At 43.4% G+C, this 16,151-nt stretch overlaps 1 protein-coding gene across 2 annotated transcripts in view; it reads right to left on the bottom strand.

The window, feature by feature from the left end:
- Window positions 1-16,151, bottom strand: part of IPO11 (importin 11) — a 500,359-nt gene that overhangs the window by 110,558 nt on the left and 373,650 nt on the right. For both annotated transcript variants that reach the window (XM_075589848.1, XM_075589838.1), the window contains one exon: window positions 1,223-1,318. In XM_075589848.1, coding sequence (XP_075445963.1) covers window positions 1,223-1,318 — 96 coding nt within the window. The remainder of the gene's footprint in view (window positions 1-1,222; window positions 1,319-16,151) is intronic.

The following is a 16,151-nucleotide window of genomic DNA, read 5'->3' as shown; positions in this document are numbered from 1 at the left end:
AGCTAGGGGTGTAGCTAGTTTCCAGGTGCTCAGTGGTGCATAAATGATATATATATATATATATATATATATATATATATATATATATATATATATATATATATATATAGTTAAAAAATAGCAAGCAGGCTTCACTTATGTCCTAATATTTGTGTGAGACTGTACATTACCGCGCTCCACCCTATAGAAGTTTGCTACTGGTAAAAAGATAGGCCTTACATATAGAAAAACAAAAAGAACGATTCCTGCACTCCTACCAATTAGGCTAAAATAAATATATACTTGTGTATTATTGTCCCATGAACTAGTGAAAAATGTGAGAAATCCCTGAAGGGGTTAAATAAAGCATATGTTTTTGTGAGTAGTGCAATTAAAAGCTGTCCAAAATCAGTATCATAGTTACTGTACCTTACTGTAGAGGTAAACTGTGGGTGCACAAATTCCCTGGTGTGAATATAATAACACTTACACATATTGCTTTCTGTCAGCCTTATACATTCACCTACTATTCATTGGAGGGTGATGTGCAGACTGACACTGGGGTGTATCGTACCTGCACTCATTGGAAAAATTTTAGGGGCTCTGTAACTGCTATGAAAAGCAGATGAGCCCATAAACCTACCCCTATGACGTTTCAGTGATACTATATTAAAATGCCCTTATGGAGAATGCAGCAAGGAAAAGGATTGGCCTAATATTTGTGAGAGACTGTCCATGGAACAATAATTACATATATTCTGTGTAGGTACCTGCAAAATCTGGTTACGACTTGACGTGGCTGCAGGCTTATAATGCTTTGGCGAAGTTCATCTAGGTAATCTTGTGTTGACCTTGAGCAGCAGTAGTTTACACCTAAACCTTTTATCACATAGAATCCAATCACATATTTGCTGCCATAGCCCACGCGATCCCTTCGCTGCAGGTGTTCATTGCTTTGCAATGCTTTAGGTGGCAATTCTATGTGCACGTATAAGGATTGGCAGGTATATAAAAATGTTTTGCCAAACGCACAATATAGTTTTCGCTGTTAACACAGTTATTGGTTATGTATAGGTTTATGGATTTAAAATTACAAAAGTACAATGCATAACTCTTCAACATGCAGTTTGTCAGTGTCCAACGACCATGCCTTCTACCCTTTAAAGAAAAAAGCATAAAAGCATAAGCAAAGGTCGCCAAAGTAAAGATCACTCGTCAAAGGTAAAAAAACATCACCACTTACTCTTTATATGAACTTGTTTCTGGATCTTCAGTCATGACGTCGTGAAGACCTTCCACACAAACATTAATGATGCCACAGAATTTATCTTGGATGACACTGTTAAAACAAGAAGGCAGTTCATTTAAGTATGCTAGCCATGAAACCTGCAAGTGTTACCTAAATCATTGGTTATGCTTCATACCAAGAAGATCGGTATAGTTTGCTATATTTAAAGGATACTCCATCATTGCTGTATGTACTGAATGCAGGAGCTGTAACTGTGTTGCCCTTTTTGTAGTCTGAAAAAAGAATGTAACTTCTCAACCCCCCCCCCCTCTCCCAACACACAGATACACAGGCCATCTGCAGTATCTGCCGTCCGTAGCACATCTCTGGGTATGCAATTGTTATTTTTAAGAAAGCAACCTACAGCAAAAGCTATGTTATACTCATTTATTGAAGACAACGTATTTTGTCATTTTCAGAGCACAAATTTGACATGCTAAAATAATTATATTACTTGCTATGCTGCATATTACAAAGAAAGGTAGATTATGGGCATCCTTAGACTACTTAACAAAGCAGTTTTTCTTGTTCGTTGTTTTATTTTTTTTACCCCGTGTTTCCGAGATATTGACTGACCAAGGTTATGAGGAAACAAAATGGTGTTTAAACTGTGCTTCACGTTGCAGTATGATACCGTGCATATCGAATTGAGATACCTGTAATATCTTCTCTGGAACTTAGACGCAGCCATTGTGTTCTCATATATGACACCGGAAATCTTAAATTCCATTGTACTAGTAATCTAAATTCAGATCATAAGTCCAGTGTCAGAAATTGCACCAGATACCTACGATGGCTGCCCTCAGAAAGCAGCGAAGAACATACAATTCTCAATCACTGAGGAATGTGACAAATACGGTCTACATAAAAAAAAAACAACCGTATGTGCCAATAACAGTATTTGTATTCAGTGTAAGTTATGGCAAGTAAAAAAAGTGACAGGAATCCTCCTGTTGTGTAATAAGGCAGACCTAATCTTATATGGGAAACAAGCCAAAAGTGACACCCTGTCAGTGCTTATTTGCATGTCATTACCCAGAATCCTTGGCTGCAGTTGAAGCCTTGTACGCTGTGTGGCTACAGAGAGATGCAGGTGGACCTGTCTGAGACATGTGAATGTGAATGCCACACATACTGTATGTGTTTTACTCTTTGCCATATTTGTATTCAAATGTTTTTTTTTCGTACATCAGGTAAACTCTTTTATTATTTTTATTTTAGGATTTTCATAAAAATACCAAAAACCAGAGAAAAATAGACCACAAAGTAATATTGACGCTCTTAAACACCAAATCAGATGAAGATTACACAAGAGGTAACCAGGTACTGTATGATTTTCAGTGAGACTAAAACAGACAATTTTATAATGGGAATATACAGAAAGGTTTTGGAATTCTACATAATTTATTTGCAATATGTATATAAAATGAAAAATGTCTACTCATGGTGTGTGTGTGTGTGTGTGTGTGTGTGTGTGTGTGTGTGTGTGTGTGTGTGTGTGTGTGTGTGTGTGTGTGTGTATAGATATATATATATGGACATGCAAATGAGCATACAGGAATATTTCCATTTGCTATATGCTTTGCTGTGTAGGGTTTTTGTCACTTTTTTTACCCACCATAACTTAACTAAGTATATATATATATATATATATATATATATATATATATATATATATATATATATATACAGGCATACCCCGCTTTAAGGACACTCACTTTAAGTACACTCGCGAGTAAGTACACATCGCCCAATAGGAAAACGGCAGCTCACGCATGCGCCTGTCAGCACGTCCTGAACAGCAATACTGGCTCCCTACCTGTACCGAAGCTGTGCGCAAGCGGGGAGACTATAGAGCCTGTTACAAATGCGTTATTTACATCAGTTATGCACATATAGGACGATTGCAGTACAGTACATGCATCAATAAGTGGAAGAAGGTAGTGCTTCACTTTAAGTACATTTTTGCTTTACATACATGCTCCGGTCCCATTGCGTACGTTAATGTGGGGTATGCCTGTATATATCTATACACACACACATTAATTTTTTTAAGTGAAGCCAGGACTGAAGCTTTACCTCATATAAAGTGAAAACAATTTGCCGTTTGTGGTGTCAATAGCAGACGCAGGATTTAAGCACTAAGTGTATATATCACAGACAAACATATTAATGCATATTTCAAACATTTAAAAAAATCTTTTACAGACCCAAAAGAAAGCCTCTATATGAAAGTTACTAATTGCAAACCCCTAACCTTCAAATGCTACAAAAAGTACCACAATTACTTGTGCAGTTTGTGATAATTCTGTATTGACCAAGATAAAGTAGTTCACATAGTTTCCTTTGAGCCATTGTGTAGATCTGTAGAACAAAGATAGTAATGTCGGGAGATTAGACTCTTTCATTTGAATAGAAAACAAAAAATGGAAGGAGTAACAGAACACTACTCACGGAAACCAATGACAGGTAAATGAAGCAGAAAGTGCGTATTCCATAAAAAAATATATTATTTATTGGTCATAGGACAAAAAGAACGAAGGTGCCGCCCCCACCAACGCGTTTCACGCTGTAGTGCTTTATCAAGATATATATACAGCCATGCCAGGAATATAATTATAGGTGAATAATGATTACAACTAACCAATTGTTTCACATGATCAGAAGGACGAAAAAACAGAGCACTACATCCAGTGCTGGAAAGTCAGTAAATAACAACAAGAGTGCGATCCCACAATAAAAATTAAAGCTTATTTAATGGATCAAAAAATACAAACAAAACACCAATGCGTTTTAGACTATAAAAAGCCCTTTATCAAGGTGAATACAAACTTACCTTCTGGAGTGCCATTTATACATGATCGAGGCGAAATCGGCGCCAAACGTCGCCATTGCTTAATGCGTCACCTGATGCGCGGTGTGTGACGTCATCACGCCAGTCAGCGCCAGGAGTGGGGCGTGAACGCGTCCCTATTGCCATAGTAGCAGTAATCACTGCCTGTAGCAGAGACTATGATGCTCAGAACATAGTAGACGTCAATCGCCACCATTTCCAATAGCGTAAACCGACGCGTGACATCATTGCGCCGAGTGGCGCGAGGCGCCGGGCAGAAGCATGTCATTTCCACCACTTGCAGCAATGATCGCTGCATGTAACAGTGACTGCGACGCCCCCAATGCCAAACTCCACCCTCCAAAGTGTGTCAAAAGACACTGGGCGCCCAACGTCATTGCCCCATGCGACGCCCACATCAACGCGTCAGATGACGCAAGGCGCGTCATGCCAATGCGCTAAGATCATATAACTAAACTGACAACAACAACTTTATTAATACATAAACCATAACACTCCAGAATAGTTATACTAAGAACATACACAATAATAAAAACAAATGAAAATGAAATAAAATACACAACAAAAAACTAAACGCAATTAAACCAAGTGTAGATGTTATCCTTAGATATTGGGTATAAATATACCCTACTAACGTGAGGTAATGTATTTGAAAGGGTTTGAAAATATTATCATATTAATGTGCCAAAAATATTAAAGTAAATACATCATATATAAAAAAATAATAACAATTTTATCAAACATAAAAAATTATTTTCTTAGAACCCAATACATAAAAAGGAATGATTTAAGACTGAAACGCCAATGACAATGCATATTGGACATAAATATATTAATCATTAATGCATAAACAATAAGTATTCATATATAATCAGTATTAAATGTGATCAATGTTAAAAAATGGTGAATATTTACACATCCTGTATTTTGCTATAGGAAATAACAATAACTGAGACCATGTGGATAAGCATGGACATAAACTCGTTTATCAAAAAGAAGGGGCCCTATATCCCAGTCTGAATTCAGACCATGTGGGATACGTCTTTTATTTAGGATATTTAATCTATTGCCTCCTCTAATTGGACTCGGTACATGCTCTATGCCTAAAAATGAGAAATTGTCCACATTGCCCAAACTGCAATTAGTGAAATGCTGGGACACTAGGTGGTTAGTATCTTTTTTGATGATCAACCGTAAATGTTCAAGTATACAGACTTTTAAACATCTAATAGTTCTTCCTATGTATTGTTTACCACAACCACATCTTAACAAAAACACCACAAACATGGTGTCACAATTAATGAAAGAATTAATATGGTATTTTTTACCCGTCTGGAATGAAAAAATTTCAGATTTGTTATCCATATATTTACATATTTTACATTTAGAACAAGTATAACTTCCTTTTGGTAGATTTCTTAAAGGAATTTTTATTGTGGAGAACATACTTGTTGAAACATGATTGGCAATGGTCTTAGCCTTTCTGAAGACGAACTTCGGCCCTTCTTCATAAATTGAATGAAAGAATGGGTCTGCAGCTAAAACTCCCCAATGTTTCTTAACAATACTCTTTATTTGATTAGCTTGATTATTATGTTGCATAATAATTGCGTTTAAAATAAATGTGCTCTGTGCAGGTGAAAGATCAGAGTGTTGTAAATAAAAGCTGACAGCTGCCAACCCGTGCTCATGTACTATCACAGTATACAATGATGTAATATCAAGAGTAAGCCAAATAAAATTATTTTCCCACCTGATGGAGCCGAGTTGGGCAAGAAGATCTCCACTGTCCTTGATGTATGAAGGCAGTGACTGGACCATAGTCTGCAAAAAATGGTCAACATATCTCGATACACCATCACATACCTGAAAACCGCCTCACTTTGCGCCCGGCACTCATTGCGACATCATCACACACGCACACACCCCCACGTCACGAGCACCTCACACGCAGTCCGGCACTCCCACCAAAGGCATCAGTGCGCCTTGAACAGGAGATCTGCACATGCGCAGACGCTTCCTGACGAGCACAGTGAAGCCCAGAGTGGGTCACACCCACAAAACAAAGAGGTAGCTCAATCCAAGGGGGCGCGCATCGCGAGCTAAACTCGCACGCACAGGATCGGATCATCAATACAATAAACTTTATAAATAACACTTATAAAAAAAAAACCTTGACATGGTAAACAAATTTAAAACACATATCACAAAAAAGCCCAGGAAAACTTAGGTTCTATCTGTAAATATATGAAGAATATGACTATACATATGTATAATGAACACTTTTTAAATAGCAATAGGTACTGCAGACTTTGTAATTTATGAACAAGTAGGTATAATAAACAAATACACATTCTTTAGAAGGGATGAATGAGCATAGCACTAGGGTTGGTATAAAGATAGAGCTTAAATATATGAATTCATAACTATACAAATGTAATTCTATTTAAAGCTGTTCTAGCCCCCACATATCCTTAGAGAGATACTATAAACCAAAGCATATGCATATGAACATTTTGGTATGCCATATCTACACCAAATGTAAATTCAACAAGGTCCCAAGAGGAAAGCAAATACATTTTCCTGTTATTGAACGACATACACATACAGTTATTTAATTTTAACTTGAATAATATTTTCTAAATCTGGTATGTAGAAACGTTCTCTAATAGGGTTCATTATCAGACATGAAATCATGAAAGGAAAAGTGCACATCTACATGGGAACTGTAAACTGTATAGTGGTGTGTAAATAAATTCAATAAGTCTTCCCAGAGTGTGTAACACACTCAGTTTGCCGAATATTAAAAATAAATGATAAATGTGTTATTGTAATTGGAAGTAATTTGAGAAAGCAAAAACAAGGTGTTTTTTTTTTTTTTTTTTTAGGAGGCTTAACCCCATATACAATGAATGGGGAAGAAAGGAAAAGGAGGGGATAAAAACAGAGGATAGATGATGAAAAAATATATATGTATTTTATCCTGGAGGAATGATTTATTGAGTTAAACCCCCAGTGAATACATTTATATGCTAAGTACATTAGTAAAAATTAAATGCATGAACACCATAATACATAAAGATAAAGGGCATGTCCTAGTCCTCACCAAAAGGACCAAGATACCAATCAGAATTGAGGCCAAATGGGACCCGTGTCCTCATGGTGAAAATCCAGAACAGCTCCCGGCGGTCCAGGGCATTAAACCTATTTCCGCCCCTGATGGAAGGTGCTACGTGCTCAATGCCTGAAAATGAAAAAGTTATTTTTCAAATTTTCCAAATTGCCCAGGTTACGACAGAAGAAATGATTGGAGACTGGGTGCATCAAATCACCCCTGGCAATAAGGCGCACATGCTCCATGATTCTGGTTTTGAGGGCTCTGGTTGTACATCCCAAGTACTGCTTACCACAGTGACAGGTCAGCAGGTAGACCACAAATTGAGTATTGCAATTGATAAACGATCTGGCTTTAAACTGCCGACCTGTCTCTGTGGAAGCAAACTCAGGTCCTATAGTCATGTATCTTGCAGTGCAAACATCTAAATGAGCTTGTGGGATGTGCAGTACCACTAGAAATTTTAGATTCAAATAGACTTGAAGATACATGATTAGCGATGGTTTTGGGTCGTTTAAACACAAACCTCAGTCCCTCCCTATAGATTTCTTTAAGGACAGGGTCTACAGATAGTACACTCCAGTGACGTTTGACAATATTTTTTATTTGCTCTGCCTGAGCACTGTATTGTGTTATAAGGAGTGGAGTTTTTAAAGTGGATCCCTTATTTTATCTCATATGGAACTTCTTCATACAGTAGGCCTGAGTTAAGTCTGCCCTAGCGTAACCTCTGGCTAGAAATCTATTAAAAAGGCCTTTGGATTGTATAAGAAAATCCTCACGATTTGAACAATTTTGTTTTAGCCTAATAAACTGTCCCTTCAGGATTAATTTGATGAGGGATTTGGGATGGCAGCTGTAAGCCCTTAAGAACGTGTTCCTAGAATTAGTTTGACGAAATATGTCACTTTGGATACACTTGTGTTGATCAATGAACAAATATAAATCCAAAAAATGAATGTGATGTAAATCATAATTGTACGTGATGCACAAATTTAGATAATTAATACTCAGGTGATTAATTAATGACAAGTGACTGTGCATCCCCTTTCCAAATGAAAATAAGTCTATAAATGGTTTGTAAAAAATAATGTGATCTCTAAAGGGGTTCCCATCTCCAAACACGTGGAACGACTCCCATCAACCTAAAAATAGGTCGGCGTATGTTGGGGCAAATCTAGTCCCCATAGCCGTTCAACCTGTTTGTAGATAGAAAACAGTAGAGAGAAGCAACACAAGGCACATTCGGATTTTTGTAAAAATTATGCCACATATTTCACTTGACAAAGACCTTTAGGTCGAAACGTTGTGCATAGGCTTTAATAAATTAGATTAACTAAAATCCGAATGCGCCTTGTGTTGCTTCTCTCTACTATATCCATTGGATTCATTGCAGGCTATCCTTCAAAACACAGGAGCACCGGTAATTGTATCGCTATTATTATTTTTCCATTGGTGTGCAGCATTTGTCTTTATTTTACATTTTATGTCGATAGAAAACCCCAAACAGAAAATAATTGTGAGAGAGTGCACAGATTCTAAAATAAGTGCATTGTGCCGGTGAAAGATCAGAATGCTCAAGGTAATGTTTAATAGCTGCCACCCCTTTTTGATGTGTACACAGAGGTAACATCTAGGGTGACCCACAAATAATTATGATCCCATTTGATGTTTTCAAGTTGTGTGAGGAGATCACCACTGTCCCTAATGTAAGGAGGGCGCTGTCACGGTAGCTTATGACAAGATATAATGAACACCAAATATCTGGGTTGAACTGAGCGAGGCTTAGATATAATAAAATATATTTATTCCTTAAAAAAGGTGATCACAGCAATATAGTACAATTAACAGACAAGAAGTTAACACTTACTTAGGGTTGGGAGATGGAGAAGTATCAGCTAGCAATTCTCCAGCAATCCGGTGACATCCCAGGTGGAATCAGAAGAAGAACTAAAAACTGTAGGGTTGACACAGTTTATATACCTGTGTAACCCTATTCTAAACATTGAATACAGACTATTGGTGAACAATTATCTGTATCCAATCCCTAACGTGGAGACACAGATTAACCCATGCCCCCCAGCTAGTTAGCCCATGTGTACTGGGACTCTGAGGGTCTTATTTCTGTAGCCCCATAATTAAATCAGGGGCAACGACCAGTCTACCAAATGAAGTATCTGATAGGATCTTCATTGTTTGTAGGTTTAGACATAACACTTACAAACCACTCCAGTTTGATGATTCTCCGCCCTCAGGTAACAATTAGAGTGGCAGATTAGTACTTGGTCTGTTGATTAGTACTTAGGCTCAATCATCCGGCTGCCCTTCCTGACCTATTTAGCATAGCAGATGGAGTCTGCATTTTTCAGAGCAGATCCAAAATACCATACATATACTCTTTAATATCTACACATATTAATAAGTTCCATTCTGGTGGGCTCAGTGGGTCGAAATTTGCAAGTTTTTAATGCCTATAGTGACGCCACATATTGGCCAAATATCAACTCTCTGTGACCTCCAGAACTGGAGATACAGAAATGCACTTTAAAACATTAAAATACAGGATTATAATGAAACATGGGAACAGGGGAACATACAGTTTCCTGACATGACAAGGTGTAAGCCACATTTCTGGACCGCAGTCCAGTTATCCCCATGCCTCCCTGGTGAGGTCAGGGGGTGGCCATAAGGGGTGCAACCCCTTTAATACCGGGCCAACCCCCCTCTCCCTCTACACATCTCCTTCTTAATGGGTGACCTGTGGCCCACTGGCCCTAACAGGGAGTGGGGCACTGCTGGCACCCTTAATGAACTCAGTCTCAGAGGGATGGTCCTGACGTGAAAGTCTATCAGCATTGCTGTTTTCACAACCCTTTTTGTGCTGAATAGTAAACTCAAACTCTTGCAAGGCCAAGCTCCACCTTAGCAACTTGGCATTCTCCCCTGATGCCCTCTGCAGCCAACTCAGGGGGTTGTGGTCTGTGAGGACCGTGAAAGCCCTTCCATACACGTAAGGCTGGAGTTTTTTTTGAGTGCCCACACAATGGCCAAGCACTCTTTCTCAATGGTGGCATAGGCCACTTCTCTGGGGAGTAGTTTTCGGCTGAGGTACACCACAGGGTGCTCTATACCGTCGTCCCTCACTTGGCTCAACACAGCCCCAATGCCATAGTCCGAGGCATCAGTCTGTATGAGGAAATGTTTGGTATAGTCTGGGGCAGCCAGTATGGGGGCCCCAGCAAGTGCAGTTTTCAGTGCCTGGAAAGCAGTTTCATAGGCAGGAGTCCAGGTGATAAGCACAGGCAGTTGCTTCTTAGTCAAATCAGTCAGGGGTTTGGCCACGGCGCTGTACTGTGGGACAAACTTCCTATAGTACCCTGCGGTGCCCAAAAATGCCATGACCTGTTTCTTGGTTTTTGGAACAGGCACTGAACTATGGCTTCTATCTTAGCTGGCTCTGGTTTGAGGTGCCCTCCACCCACCCTGTGCCCTAAGTACAGGACCTCTGCCATCCCTACCATACACTTAGTGGGTTTCAAGGTAAGCCCAGCCTCCCTGATCCTATCTAGCACCGCAGCTACATGTCCTAAATGGGAGACCCAGGAATTACTAAAGACAGCAATGTCATCTAAGTAAGCCCTGGCAAAACTCTGCATCCCTTCCAGTAACCTATTGACCAGGCGTTGGAAGGTAGCCGGGGAATTCTTCATCCCAAATGACATCACCAACAACTCATAGAGGCCACTTGGAGTGATGAATGCTGACTTCTCCCTAGCCTCCAGGGTCAGTGGGATTTGCCAATAGCCTTTGCTCAAATCCATCGTGGTCAGATACCTTGCCCCCGCGAGTTCATCCAGTAACTCATCCATGCGGGGCATGGGGTAGGCATCTGACACCGTCCCAGCATTGAGCAAGCGGTAGTCCACACAAAACCGGGTGGTCTTGTCCTTCTTAGGGACTAGAACTACCGGGCTTGCCCAAGGACTCTGGGACGGAGTAATTACCCCTAGGGTCAGCATCTCCTCAAACTCTCTCTCCATACTTGTCTTGACCTCTGCTGACACTCTATAAGCGTGCTTATGCAGAAGCTGCAGGTCCCCTGTGTGCACTGGGTGTTTTGTGAGATGTGTGGTCCCTGGCATGTCAGTGAAGAGGGCTCTAAACTTATCTAGCATGTCCCTGGCTTCTACCTGCTGCCTAGCACTCAACTGTGCCCCTATCTCTACCTGCTCCACAGTGTTACCCTGCCTAGCCTCCCCTAGGAGATCAGGAAGAGCATTGTTCGCCGGATCTTCCAGCAGTGGGCTACAAATGGCCATTACTGCTCCCATACTCGGTGCGCTGTATTCTTTCAGCATGTTAACATATGTTTTGTGCGTAGTTGTACTCATTCACCTTTCGGATGACCGGGTACGGTCCCGACCAGGCAGCCATCAACTTGTTCTCCTGAGTGGGTTTGAGAACAAGCACCTGCTGTCCTGGGATGAATTCCCTGCTACGGGCATTCCGGTCATACCATTGCTTTTGCTTGGTCTGAGCAGCCCTGAGGTGGTCCTGGGCCACCCCCATGAGCATCTCTAACCGGTTTCGGAGATCTACTACATACTGCATCACTGAAGCATCAGTAGCAGTAGCCTCCCCTTCCCATCCCTCACGGAATACGTCCAGAGGTCCACGTACCCTGCGGCCATATAGTAGCTCGAAGGGGGAGAAGCCTGTAGATTCCTGCGGTACCTCTCGGTAGGCAAACAGCAAGTGCTGTAAATGAATCTCCCAGTCTTTCCCCTCCGCCTCTATAAAGGTCCGAAGCATCTGCTTCAGGGTACCGTTAAACCTCTCACATAATCCGTATGTCTGGGGATGGTAAGGGGTAGTGCGCCGGTGCTGTACACCGCATGCATCCCAGAGACAATGTAACAGTTCACTCATGAACTGCGACCCCTGATCGGTTAGGACCTCACTAGGGAAACCTACCCTAGAAAAAAATTTCAGCAGAGCTGCTGCCACAGTCTTGGCATCTATGGTGCCAAGCGCTACAGCCTCAGGGTACCGTGTGGCAAAATCCACCACCGTGAGGATGTAGCGCTTCCCTGACCTGCTAGGAATCATAATGGGTCCTACAAGGTCCATCGCTACTTTCTGGAAGGGCTCCCTTATTATCAGTAGGGGTTTCAGGGGTGCCTCCACACGGTCGCCCGCCTTACCCACTCGCTGACAGGCATCACAAGAGCGGCAGAAAGTGCCCACATCTCGAGATGCCCCCGGCCAGTAGTAACGCTGTAATAACCGGGCTCGCGTTCTGTTGACCCCCTGATGTCCCGCTAACGGAATAGATTGAGCTACCCGTAACAGTTGCTGTCAGTACCCCTGGGGCACTACTAGCTGTCGCTTACCGGTCAATCCCTCCTCTATCCCTGGGTTCCCTTCTTTTCTATACAGGAGTCCCTTATACCATAGGCAGTGCTCAGTGCCTTCCCCTACCTGAGATTCGGACGCCAGAAGTCTCACGCCGGCCAGGGTAGGTCTTCACTGCCTCCCTAAACTGGGCTCCTAATTCTGGCCACCCCCAGTCATGTCATTGTCCGGACAATGGGGAAGGGTGAGGGGAAACAGTAAGTCAGTCTGTGGTTGCAACTGATCCTGGCTTACCTCCCCGGGCTCCTCTGCGCCCTCTGCTAACGTTGGTCCCAAAGGCTGGGGGACTGGCGCTGCCGCCATTGCCGCTGTCTGGCTCCGGGTAACCGCCGCCACTGCAGCGGGCTTGGGCACTCGGTCATAGGTGCAGGTCATCTGTCCCAGATCGTTGCCAAGAAGAACATCGGCATCCAAACCGGGTAAAACCCCCACCCCCCGCACACCCTGGCCCTCCCCCCAATCCAAAAAGATTCTGTCCACTTGCAGGAAACGTGGCTCTCCATCGGCCACAGTGATCTGTATCCCAGGGTCTGGGAGTAATTCCTCTGGCCGGACCATATCAGGTCGGACCAGGGTCACTGCAGCTCCTGAATCCAGCAAGCCGACTGCTTGCCGGTCACCGACTGTGACCGGGGTGAGATGTCTGCTCCGGCCGTTCATCTGCTGCAGGTCCGCGCTGAAATGTCCTCCGCTCCTGGCTGTAGGCACCGATGAAACCGGGACAGGCGTTGCATGGGACGTCTCGCTGGGAGTTGGTTCCATGACCGGTCCGGAGTCTGTGGTGGAAGCCACCCGCACGCGGGCTACCGGCTTCGCAGCTGGGGTGCGTTGCCCCTGATGGGGTCCGCCGGAACGCAGGGGTTCCGGGCAATCTGGTCTGATGTGACCATGGCGGTTGCAGTTGTAGCACCGGCGCTCGTGCTGGAGCTCCCCCGCCTTCGGTGGACTGCTGCCCGAAGGCGGCCTCTGAGTCCATTGGGGGGTATTGGCAGACTTTTTGGCCGGTGCCGCCGCCACCGCTACTGTTTTGGCGGTCATCAGGGCTCGGCTGGCCACATAGTCGTCTGCAAGCCTCGCCGCCTCCTGGTAAGTCTTGGGCTTCTTGTCGTACACCCAAGCCCTCACCGCTGGCGGGCACTGCTGCATGAGCTGCTCCTGAAAGATGAGGTCTAGCAGGCGTTGGTAAGTCCGTGCCTCATAGCCCTCCACCCAGCGTATCCCGTACAAAGCCATGCGGGTCACGTAGGTAACATAGGACTCCTGGGGCTGCCTCTATTCCTGCCGGTATTTACCCCGGTAGGCTTCAGGGGTAAAACCGTACTGAAACAATAACAGTTCTTTCAGGTATTCATAGTCATCAGCATACTCATCTGGAAGCGCCATCATCGTCTACTTAGCCAAGCCGGACAGTAAGGGGTCCAAACGTGCAACCCTATGCTGGGGAAGCACTTTGTACCACCGACACTGTGTCTCAAAGTTCTTTAGAAAACTGTCTATCTGATCAGTACCTTCCACGAACTTGGTGAGACTGTGCTGATCCAGTTTGAGTTAATCTGTGTTGGGTTGGACAGGGGGGCAATAAGCGGGTCTGTTCACTGCCATAGTGATAAACTGCAGCCGCTCCTCCGGTGTCCCTCTGTCTCCCCACGCAGTAATCAGTGCCAACATTTCAGGGGTGAACGGACTGGTAGCCGCAGCAACCAGTACCCCTCCTGTTGCACTGCTCCCGGGAGGTGCACTTGTTCCCTCCCCGAGATTCCGCCGCCCCGGCACTGGGTTCCTTCCCTGATCTCCGGGTGGTTGTATAAGGGCAAGCTGAGCCATATCCTGAGGCTCTGCAGGCCGGGCTTCATAGTCACCGATTGCGTCAACCATGTCTGCGACCTCCTGGTTCTCATAGGGCAGTCCATATTCACGGCACTTGTCCTTCAGCTGAGCTCGGGTCCTCATGTTGGATGAGCCTTCAGCCTCGCTCATGGTTCACGGTCGCAGCAGTGAGGTGGTGTTACAACTTGTGTTAACTGTTGCACTACTGTGTGTTCAATATCTTTAGTCCCAGGAACTCGCAATTACTCTCGAGTTCCCACTATATGACAGAGTCCCGCAGAACACTGTAATATAGGTTCAGTTCAATCCCACCGCTTGCCACCAGTTAATTATAGACCTTGTCACGGTAGCTTATGACAAGATAAATGAACACCAAATATCTGGGTTGAACTGAACGAGGCTTAGATATAATAAAATATATTTATTCCTTAAAAAAGGTGAACACAGCAATATAGTACAATTAACAGGCAAGAAGGTAACACTTACTTAGGGTTGGGGGATGGAAAAGTATCAGCTAGCAATTCTCCAGCAATCCGGTGACATCCCAGGTGGAATCAGAAGAATAACCAAAAACTGTAGGGTTGACACAGTTTATATACCTGTGTAACCCTATTCTAAACATTGAATACAGACTATTGGTGAACAATTATCTGTATCCAATCCCTAACGTGGAGACACAGATTAACCCATGCCCCCCAGCTAGTTAGCCCATGTGTACTGGGACTCTGAGGGTCTTATTTCTGTAGCCCCATAATTAAATCAGGGGCAACGACCAGTCTACCAAATGAAGTATCTGATAGGATCTTCATTGTTTGTAGGTTTAGACATAACACTTACAAACCACTCCAGTTTGATGATTCTCCGCCCTCAGGTAACAATTAGAGTGGCAGATTAGTACTTGGTCTGTTGATTAGTACTTAGGCTCAATCATCCGGCTGCCCTTCCTGACCTATTTAGCATAGCAGATGGAGTCTGCATTTTTCAGAGCAGATCCAAAATACCATACATATACTCTTTAATATCTACACATATTAATAAGTTCCATTCTGGTGGGCTCAGTGGGTCGAAATTTGCCAGTTTTAAATGCCTACAGTGACTCCACATATTGACCAAATATCAACTCTCTGTGACCTCCAGAACTGGAGATACAGAAATGCACTTTAAAACATTAAAATACAGGATTATAATGAAACATGGGAACAGGGGAACATACAGTTTCCTGACATGACAAGGTGTAAGCCACATTCCTGGACCGCAGTCCAGTTATCCCCATGCCTCCCTGGTGAGGTCAGGGGGTGGCCATATGGGGTGCAACCCCTTTAATACCGGGCCAACCCCCCTCTCCCTCTACAGGAGCTTTTGTACAAAAGTTTGTAGATAAACACCCACATATCTTGACAACCCGTCACCCAAAGATACAATACTAGAAACTATTGGCCTCCCAGGTGGGGAGACCAATGTCTGGGAGATGGTGAGATAGGTATTACCGGATAAGGCCTCGGGCATGGTCAGCGCTTATGCGCTGAGGCGCGCTGCTGCTCGGCAGTGAGCCCCTGCAGCCACAGGGGCTCGCTTATGCTTCTGCAAGCGTGCGAAAGCGTGTCTTAGCAACATTTTAAATTCAAGCGCTCAAGGGAGCGCAGGGCCGGTCACGTGAGCGGTTCGCCCAATGA

The sequence above is a fragment of the Ascaphus truei genome, chromosome 1 (genome assembly GCF_040206685.1).
Source record: "Ascaphus truei isolate aAscTru1 chromosome 1, aAscTru1.hap1, whole genome shotgun sequence".
Lineage (NCBI taxonomy): Eukaryota > Metazoa > Chordata > Amphibia > Anura > Ascaphidae > Ascaphus > Ascaphus truei.
This window is presented reverse-complemented; position numbering and strand designations above follow the sequence as displayed.